We start from the raw sequence: 11,594 nt of genomic DNA on the forward strand, positions 1-11,594 counted from the left end.
ATGGGTTTCCTCCAGTTCTGGAAAGCAGAAAATATGACATCATATAACGGTTCATTAAATCAGGCTACAAATCCTACAGTTTATAACAACATGTTGTCGTTTCAGTTTGTATTGTTTTGTTTTACATTCAAACAACAGCATACTGTCAATGATAGGACAGCGCTTGCTGTGAATTCGGATGTATCAGCATCAGCTGACTCAAAGTCTTGACTGTTTTAGTAGATAATAATTGTACACATCACCCACTGCTTATTGGTCAGGTATTTCTTTCTTTCTTTTTTTTTTTTTTTCGTTTAACAGTGATCTCCAGTAGGGGGAGGCATCACTTACTGTTAAGTGTGTTTATCATGTCTATGTTTTCATCAGTAAAGTTCCACTGTATCGCCTCTATCTTCTTCAGTCTATCTGTAGAGTAGATGAGTATAAAGTAACAATTAATAGATTAATATTTGTTCAGATGCTGTGTGCATTAATTTAAGATTTTTTTTGTCTACTCACAAAGAATTGCAGGTAATCTTTGGAATTCAGATTTCGCTACAAATGTAGGATCATTTGTTACCATTAGCAACGTGACAGTATTGTTACCAATTATAGAGACACATGGTACTGCCTGTTCTTTGTCACCACAGGCTCATTTAGTTATCATTAATGACAGACAGAGGAGGTGTACACTATAGGCTTTTATAATAATGATGAAAAAGGACAAGATCTGTAAACTTGATAAATCATATTTTTCTTGTCTGCATTCCACTTTCCCTTCCCTTTGTACGGTGTTCTATTATGTCTAATTAAATCAACACATTTTATATCATTACATAATTTTTTTTAAATGTATTATTGTTTATTTATTATTATTATTATTATTATAAGCCATTTACTGCTACTACTTTACATTTATTTGAAGACAAAACTCTGATGTCAGAAGTGGGATTCGAACCCACGCCTCCACCTGGAAACCAGAACACCCATCTGCTGGAAGGTATAGAGCCTTGAGTCTGGCGCCTTAGACCACTCGGCCACCCTGACACAAAAAAGGCTTTAGGAGCAGCTGAAGCTTATCTCCACAGATTAAACTATGTAGTCACCGCTTTACGAAACCTTCTGTGGACCTGTCCTAATGTAACTGTTCTTGGGTTGCCCTTCTCCATCAATATTTTAAAACAGAAATCTTTCCAAAGTTTAAGGAATGGACATTCATCAAAATTAATAGTCAGTATAGTGTATCAGTATCTATATCTTAGAGTAAGTCTCTAATGTTTGTACTCTTTAGGTTCGCTATAGGACGATTAAAACAGACAGACCGGTGATTGATTTATAAAGAGAAGGAAAGAAGTAGCCAGCATGTTTTACATGATTTTTTTTTTTTTAAAGATTTGTCAATACGTATGGTCTCAACAAGATCAATCAATCAATAAATAAAGTATCCAGTTAATTCACAAATAGACAGTAGAGAAATACAAGAAAGTGATCCTATAAATATCCAAGGATTATGCCAATAAATAAACAAATAAATAAATAAATACATAAAAAAATAACAGAGTGACAGAAATATAAATTAAGTATATTTCTGATTTACCAGTATCAGTTTACAATAACATTCTACAGAGATATCTGTCTTAAGTCTGGTCACGGTGACAGCCTGTTCAGAGAGATGAGGGTGTTTGGAGCTAAAGGTTCTGAAGAGGATAGAACATTCTTCAAAGGCTTGTAGAATACGTTATTCTAGTTTCTCATCTTCCTAGTAATGCAATGGCGAGAGTGGTTTACCAAGCAAACTAAGTGTGAAAACATACATCCATCACATTTTTGCTGGGATACAAGAAAAAGAGTAAGAGGTCAATATGTCACTTCAACCTATAAGAAACATATATAAAATTGCAAATGAAAGACATCAAGGAGAGCATACTCAAGAAGGTTTCATTTCCATGAATTTAACAAACCTTGTGAAACACTAAGAAAAAGACATAAACTGCTTCAGTGTGGATTGTAAATGTGTTTTATTAGCAAAATAAGGAAAAGGAGTCTAGAAATATTTCCAAAATGCAGAGAACACACACAGACACACAGTGGTGGCATTAGTTATCAATATTCTGTGTTTACCTGTTCGTTTAACTTGCTGTCGTGTTCCCATGGTTCTCTAGCAGACTTTGACAATAATATTTCATACATGCTTTGAATATTCTCAAAACATACTTCTCTTAAACACACTACAACAGAAACAGAACTCTCCTTTTCTGACTTAATATAAAGCTTTCTTTCTTTGACAGGTTACAACACCTAAACTGTTCATTCACTCGCCCCGCCCACAGTTTTTCCCTGCCACCACCAGGGGGGGGGGGGGGGGGGGGGGGGTGTGTGTGTGTGTCTGTGAAACTGCTGACTTCAGCCCTAAGCCAGCCTCTCTAATCTTTCGGCCCAAGGTGCCAAGGGCAGCCACAAGGGCGGAGAGCCCTGATTAAGACACCAGTGACAGCATCAAAGACAAACTGCATGTCCTTTGTGTCAGTCGCACACGTGAAGTGGGTGTTGATGTGACGGTGCTTACTCAGGTCCTCAAACTGACGCCGGATGTAGTCTGCAGCCTCCTCGTACGTGTTGGATCCTAGCCAAAAAAAAACAAACAAACGCCTACCTTACAAGGGATTGAGGCGAGAACAAATGATGTCAAAAAGGGAGCCTATGCCACACTGAGAGAAACGGTTTCACCTCTCCGTTTCGTCCTCATAAAAGAGATCTTTTGTCCGAACTTGTTTTTTCTCTCGGGCCCCAGATGAGATTGGAAAATAAAAAAATGGCTGTTGGGTACAACCTAATCCCCTCTGGTGATATGTGAAAATGAAATTAAGTCCATTGGTCTGGATCCACCCTGTGAATCCTTTACCTGTATATTCTGGAAAACAAACGGTGAGTGGGGTCTTCTTTATCTTCTCCTCAAACAGATCTTTCTTGTTGAGGAAGAGAAAAGTGTAGTAGCCCACGCGTCGCTTGCAGATGCTGTCAAACAACTTCAGGCTTTCGTACATTCGACTCTGAGGAGACAAAAATGGCAAGGTTATAATATTCGCTGGTGAATATCATACCGGTTCTTTAAGGTTACACCGTTGGTGAACTTAATGTTCGCCCCTTTTTTCCTTTGATTATCCTATGTTTTAAGACAAGTGGTGTAAATGTATCCTTTAGTTTCACACAAAAAGGGTTGTTTTTCACACAAAGGTATATTCTTTGTTTTTCTTCACATTGAGTATATTTTATTCTGCTTCATCTAAATGAGAAAAAAATGTGTCATAAATCTCTCACTGAATGTGAGATGAACTTCATTCACATCACGGAGACTTTACTTTACTTTACTTTATCTTGAGAAAAGTCAGTTGATCAGGAATACTGTTAAGGCTTCCTCCTCCCTGACAGTTCCGCTTTTTGACATTACGCCAAATCTAGCAAACCAGGAAATACGGCTTTGTGAAATATCATTCTGGATAAACATGTCTTACTTATTCTTCGTGAGTTCATCAGCGAATGAGTATTAGAGATTTTCTTCAGCGAAAACCCCTTGCCTTCATTGCTATTACATGACCATTGCAAAATGCTTTTGACATAACAAAGGATGATCTGTAAAACAAAGCTTGGAGTACTCTTTTAGTAGCTGGACTATAAAAATGTCTATAGACTATGACAGACTTGTAGTGTTTTTAAATAATACCATCTCCTCATCCTCTCCCGAGACCTGGTCATAGTCACTCAGTGCCACACAGAAGATAATCGCCGTGGTCCCGTTAAAGCAGTGGATCCACTTCTTCATTTCTGACCTCTGACCTGTGACATCAATCATCCTATAAAAATGTACAAAATGCCAGAATGACACATCTACAAATACAGATTAAACATACTCAAAGTAAAGGTTTCCCTACATGTACATTGGTTCTGTGAACTATATAAAGTATGTAGATTTAACCTTGAAATACACACATATGCAAACCAAGAGTATTAGCACAGAGATCATCCTTATTTACAACCTGTGAAATGCCATTCCAACAAATAGCAATTCTGACATGAATATGATACCTCCCAGAGCCAGCCTGACGCACAGGTGGCACAGGCAAATGCTAGGAGCGTTGTCCATCGTTAGGGGCGCCCCAAATGAGGGAAGAAAAAACAATTCAAAATTACTAAATTATTTTACTTTTTTTTTTTACTAACACTATTTTCTCTACGTCGTGACAAGCTGACAACTTAGATCACAGGATGTCGAAAAGCCTCGCGCTCTAGAATCTTTTATGACAACATTTTAACTCGAATCATTAATACAGCCAATGGACAGCAGTCGTAACGAATAAGTAGCCTGTCCTGTCCGTGTCACTGGTCTAGACCTGGCTGTAACTTCAAAAAAATGTCTATAATATAGTATGTACCTATTTTGAATGACAAAACAAAGACAATTGATGTCAAAGACACATTTTCGTGTCTCGTACACTGGTATGCATATTTTTCACTATTCCTTTGGTGCGCTCCTTCACTTAGTGCCCCTACGTGCTGCATATGTTGCACACCCCCTTTTTGTGCCTCTGAATTCAAATATGTTTATCATATCAGAAAGACCAAAGCATTCTACTGCACAGGGAAGAAAAAGAAGAAGAGGAGGAAAAACATGGAAAGGACAGAAGTAATGTGATGAGTGAATAGTAAAGTTCACTAATTTAATAAATAGCAAGAGTTGACGTCAGTTACTCCCACCTTAAATTCATTAAGGAAAATTGGAAAAAAAAAAAACTGTTCAGGTGTTTGGGGACTGACCTTAAACATAATTTTGAGAAATACACTTTTTCTCTTAAGTGTGCTGCACGAACCATCCACTGTCTGCCTCAAGAAACCAGATGTACATTTTTATTGACATCTTAGGCAAAAGGCAGGTTGCCAGTCTATCGCAGGGCAGAAACAAGGACAAACACACTCACATTCATACCTAGGGGCAATTTAGTGTCTCCAATGCACCTAAGCTGCATGTCTTTGGACTGTGGGAGGAAACCGAAGCTCCCAAAGGAAACCCATGCAGACAGGTAGAACACGCAAACTTCCATACAGAAAGAATCAAACCTGAGACCTTCTTGCTGTGAGGCAACAGTGCTACCCACTGCACCACCGTGCCGCCCTGCTTTTTCATCCCATTGTGCAATTAAGTCGTAAGCCTTTACATTTTCATTATTGATTAGTCTTATATGTACAGCAAACAGCATGCATCATATGAGAGAAGTACTCCATTGAATACATGTTTTCTGCATGAATGCCAGGTGTAATTACTCTTGCTGTTTGTCTTTAGAATGTTACAGGCTATCATGTGGCTTAGCAGTTTCTGTGTGAGTGTATAAACACAACGATTGGTGATGGAATGGGCTGCGATGCAAACAGCACCAGCTAAACTCTTGCCTAGGCCACCAGATTGTTCAGGGCCAGATCTGATACCTCCTATAGGTTCAAAGAGATTCTACTACTCCTCACTTCAGGAACCTGGCAGCTGTTCCTTTCGACCATGTTTTTTCTCTGCCCTTGCGACGCGGTGGTGGAGCGACCTTCCTCAATCAGTTAGAACTGTGGAATCTCTTGCCATCTTCCGAAAGAGACTGAAAACCCACCTTTTCAGAATCCACCTGTCCCCCAATGCGTAACCTCTCTTTTTATGTTGTGGCATATAAAAAAAAATCGAAACAAAACAAAATATACGTACTAACCTTATCTCTATGTCACAGGTCTTCTTCATTGTTTTTCTTCTCTATCATCGAAGAACATACAGGAGTGTGGTGCTGAGAATAATCGGTTTGCATTCTTACCATGATCTTTTGCTTACTAGGTCATTAAACCCGATCGACGCGCTTATTGTAAGTCGCTTTCGTTAAAAGCGTCTGCTAAACACCAAATTGTAAATTGTACTATGCTCTCTAAGAAATGTTCAAAGTTGAAAACAGTTTTTACAAAGTTTAAGAATTTTAAAAAAATGGTTTTGAATTGATGGCCGCTTACACATACGGTAACACAAGCCGGTATCAGCTTGTTTTCCTTGTTTGCATAACAAAGAAAGTGGGAAGCAAATCAGAATACCCCCCCCCCTCCCCCCCTCACCCCAGCCTTCAGACGTCACAATCAGAGCCTCTATTCACAGTCACGTTGTAGGAGCAGTTCCATGGGTCACTTTTACATTCGAAACTCTGGAGTGGGAATACGGCCTATTTCTCTTTGACTCTCACTTGAAATGATAGTCCTTGACTGTGAAGTCAGTCTCAACGACGCCTGTGGTTTCCACTCGGGCTCTTAGCACATCCTGCTGGGTGGGAATATAGGTGGCCTGAGATATCCTGTCCAGATCATTCAGGTAACTGAAAGACACAAACACGTTAGTCAAAACCTTCTCTCTCAGGTCACTTCACCCAGTCCCACTCATATATTCTAATCTCTAACTACGAAATAAGTTTTGAGATAATGAAGGTTTTGGGTCTGTAAATCTTTTTTGTAAATTGCATAAATCCAGTAACGTGGTCAGTGACTGGCTTGTGCATTATTATTTTTTCCAAGTGCAAATAATGTTAACTTGTGCGAATGGTGTGTAAATTTGGCTTCAAAAGCCATTGCTGTAATAGCATTTCAGCTCCTCTGGCCAGTGCTAATATGGTGAAGCATCTGACAGCATAACTCTCTCCAAAAAAGCTTGTGGCTTATGCTCCTCTCCCACTCCGATCTCACTCAAACAATTACACAATAGCCAGCGATGCCATTTCCTTAACTAATAAAAAAAACTTCCAGCACCATGTAGAACATGGATAAGCACAGCAGCAAGACCTATGAAATATGACAGATGCAAATAATATGGTTTGGGTGTTGATTAGGTACTGCTTAGCAACGGCTGAGACCTGAGCTGAGTAACTGCTATGATACAAAAAGAGAGATGAAAGATTACCCATAAATACGTCAGTGGCTTTTCGTGGTAATGACCTGACTCACAGATGGAAACGGTCTTGCAAGATTCAGTTAGTTTCCATACGCTCTCATTCCCACAACATGTATTGCCAATAAGTAAACGCTGATGATATGCATAGAGTAGCACAAACTCTCCAGCTATTGAAGTCAAGGGCATCAGCTTTTTCCAGTCAAAGTTTTGCAGGTTTTGGCAGAACAGGATAAATCTTGACAAGCTCAGTCAAGGCTCAGATGTCAACATCATGGTAAAAGGAGGTGGCTTGTGGGTATACATCTCCTCGGTAAGTGATTGAAAGTGTTTGCAGTTACTAAAACATTTGCTACAAACAGGAAAAAATGCTAGGGGAGGGGGAGAGAGAGAGAGAGAGAGAGAGAGAGAGAGAGAGAGAGAGAGAGAGAGAATCTGAGAGACGAACTCACTATGCCGCTGAGTCGTTGAGCTGGTACTCTCTGGCGCGGCTGAAGCAGGCCTGCACTCCGCCATCCCTCCACAGTCGCTGAATCACTCCAGCCAGCTCCGATGACATAAAGCCCTCCTCCGCTGAGCCGGCTGCTTCAAACAGCTGTCTTGCGTCATCCTGAGAGGAAGAGTTCACAGCACAGTCAGAATGACCGCCGGCATTACTTTACTTGTCACCATCTCCACCATCAGGATTCAACTGCCATTTGTAAGCATTACTATGACTACGAACGTGATCTCCCTCATCGGTACGGCTACAGGAGCCATTCGTCGTATTGCTTCAGTCATGACCCCCAACGCCACCATTGTCATCATCGTGATTGTGCCATTCTTCTAGCCCTAAATAACTTACTGCTCGTGCTGCATCTTCAAATTCGATCTCGAGTCGGCCCATGGCGCGGATAATGGCGGTAATGGATTGGATGGTGTTACTGTGGACCACAGCCTTGTACCGTTTACGCTCCTCTTCAGAATAATCTCCCTCACAGATAATTCTGGGAAAGGGGGAAAGAAATCACAGAGTAAATTCAGAGACAAAGTACAGGATAGTAACAGGATAACAAATGATTATTTCTGCCGTACGTTCAAAGAGAAAAATGAAGGGGGTAATATTAGAACTTTTTACTTCATCTGTTTGGCAATCGTACTCTTTCCTGACTCATCAGCACCTGACAATGGGAAACAAAGAAAGTTCAAGTTCAAGTTCAAGTTTATTTAGAGCCCAATATCACTGTTTACAGTCTCAAGGGGCTTTACAGGCCACAACAGTCAAATCAAAATATGACGGCACCCCCTGACTTAATCCTCATGGCGGGCAAGAAAAAACTCCCCAAAAACCCAAGAGGGAAATGGGAAAATGGGAGAAATCTTGAGGAGGACCACAGAGAGAGGAGACCCCTCCTTGGTCAGACAGGTGTGCAATAGGTGCCGACCACGTGGGCAGTTACAGCTGAAAATAAATTGGGGCATGAACAAAGGGGATGGTGATGTAGACAGGAGGCTGACGGGGGATGGAAGATGATGACACCAGGATGGATCAGTCCACAGGGCGGGAGGAGTCAGGATCACTGGTGTCTCAGGAGTAGCATGTGTGGCTCGACAGAGAGAGAGAGAGAGAGAGAGAGAGAGAGAGAGGGAGAGAGAGAGAGAGAGAGAGAGAGAGAGAGAGAGAGAGAGAGAGAGGCACATTGTTAGATGTTCATTTCCACATAATGGTTGAGGTAAATATACATCGTGTGCCGAGTGCAGGCAGGGACTCCAGCAAGACTAACTAGTACAGCATAGCTAAAAGGGAGAGCTAGAAGGTAATATGGACATGATGGCACTCTGGGACACAAGGCGGCCACCCACTCCACAGTCAACAAACCTGAGTGAACATGTTAAAGTGGGGGGGCGACAGCATCCAAACATCCCAGTTCACCAAACAATCTATGCCCGAGAACCCTCCAGATCTGCTCCTTTGCCTAGTAAAGAGCTATTAGCAAAAGGCTTGGCTAAACAGATAAGTTTTCAGCCTTGACTTAAACATAGAGACTGTGTCTGAGTCTCGAACATTAATTGGGAGGCTATTCCATAACTGTGGGGCTCTGTAAGAGAAGGCTCTGCCCCCTGCTGTAGCCATCATAACTCGAGGTACCAACAAATAGCCTGCACCTTTTGATCTGAAAGTGGTTTCAGTTTATGAACACAAGCTTAATTCTTTATCGTCAGCGCAACAAATTACAATATTTAGAGAGCCACTTACATATGAATGAACAAATATGTCCCTTGAATGATGCGTTCTCAGAATTCACAGGCTTTGGATTAAAAAGCAAAGTAGCGTGATAAACGCTTAATTAATAAACATAAAATAGGCTTACCGTGATGAATGCACTATGATAACTAGCTTGTACCACGATACAGACATAAATATATATATATATATATATATGTGTGTGTGTGTGTGTGTGTGTGTCTTTATATTACCTTATCTGTTCTTTTTATTATGATCTACTCTTACTTACATTGTGCAAGTTGAGCTGGCCCCAAGTAAAAGAATTTTATTACTGATAACGAAGTCCACATTGTTATCTAGTAAATGACAATAAAAATTTGAAACTTGAAACTCGAGTGCAATCTCTCAGCAAAGAACAGTATGAAACCCACAGATCAGAGGGAGATAAGGAGAGCATTCGCATGTGATTGGCTGTGAGGGCACGGAGCAGCTTTGACAGGTTGCGATTGCCGCTAGACTTCGGTCTCTCACAGGCATGAAACCCAAGAGTAAAAGTCCACGCATCATAACAGCTGTCCAAGAGCTCTTGGCCTTGGCTATCATCGCAGTTCCGCTTTGTCAGTTTGCCCGTCTTTAGTCAAGTTGGGTTAGGAATTGATTTAAAATCAGTCCTCCACGTGCAAAGAGGAAAAGTATGGAGTCACAAGATGTGGGTGATTTTCCTATGCAAGCCTTAAAAGGCTGTAGCTCAAACTGTCTTACAGCACACGACAGGAAAAGCATTATTCAGATCAGTGAGTGCGCGTCGGTCCTCTGTTCCGAAGCTGAAATTAAGATGGTGAGCTCTTCCCTCCTTGCAGATCTTACCCCTTCTACCACATGTCTGCATTTTCTGGTGGGCGCAAACTATGAGGGGTGGAAGTAATTTCAATTTCTGACCAGAGGTGCAATGTCCTAAGCTCCCTACGGTTTGATAGCCAAAAACACGGAAGTAACAAAAATTGTTTGCTGTGAACCATAAAATGTCAGCTGAGTTGATTATTGGAGCAACACCGTTTCAAATAAAACGTCAGTCAAGTTTATCAATTTTATCAATTCATTTTTATTACTTCCACCCTGGAGGCTAGGTTCCTTAAATGTTGTGTTGTGAATGAAAATGGTGAATGAAAATGATGAAACATGGCTTTGTTTTCGTCATAACACGATTGTTTTAATCAAGTCAGCTTTAAAGTGATCAAATCACTTGATAATTTATCACTCTACTTTTCATTTCACATCCATTTTTACTCCTCTATCTTTCAATTCACATCATTTTCATCACCTCCATTTTTAATCAATTAATTTTTGTTTCTTCTTCCCCTCATAATTTGCATCTTCAGCTTTTGACAAACTCACTTGTCAGGTTAGTGTGAGAGAGGAGACAGGGGCTCTTTCATGTGTAACTCCAGTAGGCTATGTAGCCTATGTGGAATTATGGTACATGGATACAGACAACCAGTCAAATTTTATTTACTGATCCCTGAAACCCATGTTTTTTCATTGCCAGCACCACTGATTAACGTTAGAGGTTGCTCCCACTGATAAACGATTTGATATGAACGGGGTCGGCCCAAGCCTTTATTGGGCCCATAAGCAGAATTGATTTGGGAGCCCCCCCACCACCTCGACACCACCAATACTATTGACTATTTTCGATGCTTGATCATTCGCACACCTACTGTTAATCTACCACAGCCATTATTAATTTTATTAGTTGTAGCTGCATTGTTTATGTCATACCAATGTCACCCTTCTATGGTTTTTAATCCTAAAAGGTAGCAAACTCACAAGAGTGGTCTGGTGTTAATTTGCACTTTAATATTCAAAGTGATACAGTAGCCTACTGATTGGCATACTGAACCTGATGTACTGAAGAGCGACAAAACAAAAAAGCAGAGAGTGCATTTAAACAAGTTAACCACTTTAACTGCTTCTGGTTTAAAAAATTTGCAACATGCAAAAGTGCAGAGCATACGAAGGAGTACTAGGGTCACATTAAGGGGAAAAGTCTGAGATTTTGAAAATAAGGTCGCAATATTACGAGATTAAAGCCGTAATTGCACGCTTTGCTTACCAAGGAGGAGCACCCCGACCTCTCTTTCTGATCTGTTTCTTTCAGCTCTCAAATTCCTGTCGATCATTTTACTGCGCTTCCTTGCCACCATGTTCTCTTTGCTTAAGGTACACCCCATCCTCAAGCGAATCCCCCAGACAAAGTCAAATAAACTGATAAAATATCTGGAATACCCAAATGTATGGGTAAAAACGAGTCACTCCCTGGGAACCACACGTCCTTATTATAACGCCATGGACCACAGTGATATTTTAAAAGGCAGTGGTCGGAACTGGAATACGTCCTTCGCACCTTCAAAAGTGTATTCCTCGAGAGTTCAACGTCAAAATCTTAAAAATAAATGA

The 11,594-nt window shown here is 40.6% G+C and overlaps 1 protein-coding gene and 1 non-coding gene across 2 annotated transcripts; both read right to left on the bottom strand.

The window, feature by feature from the left end:
* Nucleotides 1-916: 916 nt before the first annotated feature.
* trnal-caa (transfer RNA leucine (anticodon CAA)) lies at nt 917-1,026 on the bottom strand. The gene is made up of 2 exons: nt 989-1,026; nt 917-962 (listed from the first exon to the last, which is right to left on the bottom strand). It is a non-coding gene; the product is annotated as a tRNA-Leu (tRNA).
* A 1,376-nt stretch (nt 1,027-2,402) lies between these two features.
* LOC115816380 (guanine nucleotide-binding protein G(i) subunit alpha-1-like) lies at nt 2,403-11,368 on the bottom strand. Its single transcript, XM_030779337.1, has 8 exons — nt 11,251-11,368; nt 8,049-8,091; nt 7,776-7,917; nt 7,384-7,541; nt 6,237-6,365; nt 3,701-3,830; nt 2,882-3,029; nt 2,403-2,602 (listed from the first exon to the last, which is right to left on the bottom strand). The coding sequence occupies exons 1-8, from the start codon at nt 11,366-11,368 to the stop codon at nt 2,403-2,405; spliced, it is 1,068 nt and encodes a 355-aa protein (XP_030635197.1).
* Nucleotides 11,369-11,594: the final 226 nt, after the last annotated feature.

Source organism: Chanos chanos, chromosome 7 (genome assembly GCF_902362185.1).
Source record: "Chanos chanos chromosome 7, fChaCha1.1, whole genome shotgun sequence".
Taxonomy (NCBI): Eukaryota; Metazoa; Chordata; class Actinopteri; order Gonorynchiformes; family Chanidae; genus Chanos; species Chanos chanos.

Coding starts and splice junctions, on each gene's coding strand:
- LOC115816380 (XM_030779337.1), bottom strand. CDS start 11,368: ATGGGGTGTACCTTAAGCAAAGAGAACATGGTGGCAAGGAAGCGCAGT. Junction 7,918..8,048: donor ACGATTGCCAAACAGATGAA/GTAAAAAGTTCT, acceptor CCCCTTTCCCAG/AATTATCTGTGAGGGAGATT. Junction 3,831..6,236: donor GTCAAGGACTATCATTTCAA/GTGAGAGTCAAA, acceptor ACATTTTTATAG/GATGATTGATGTCACAGGTC.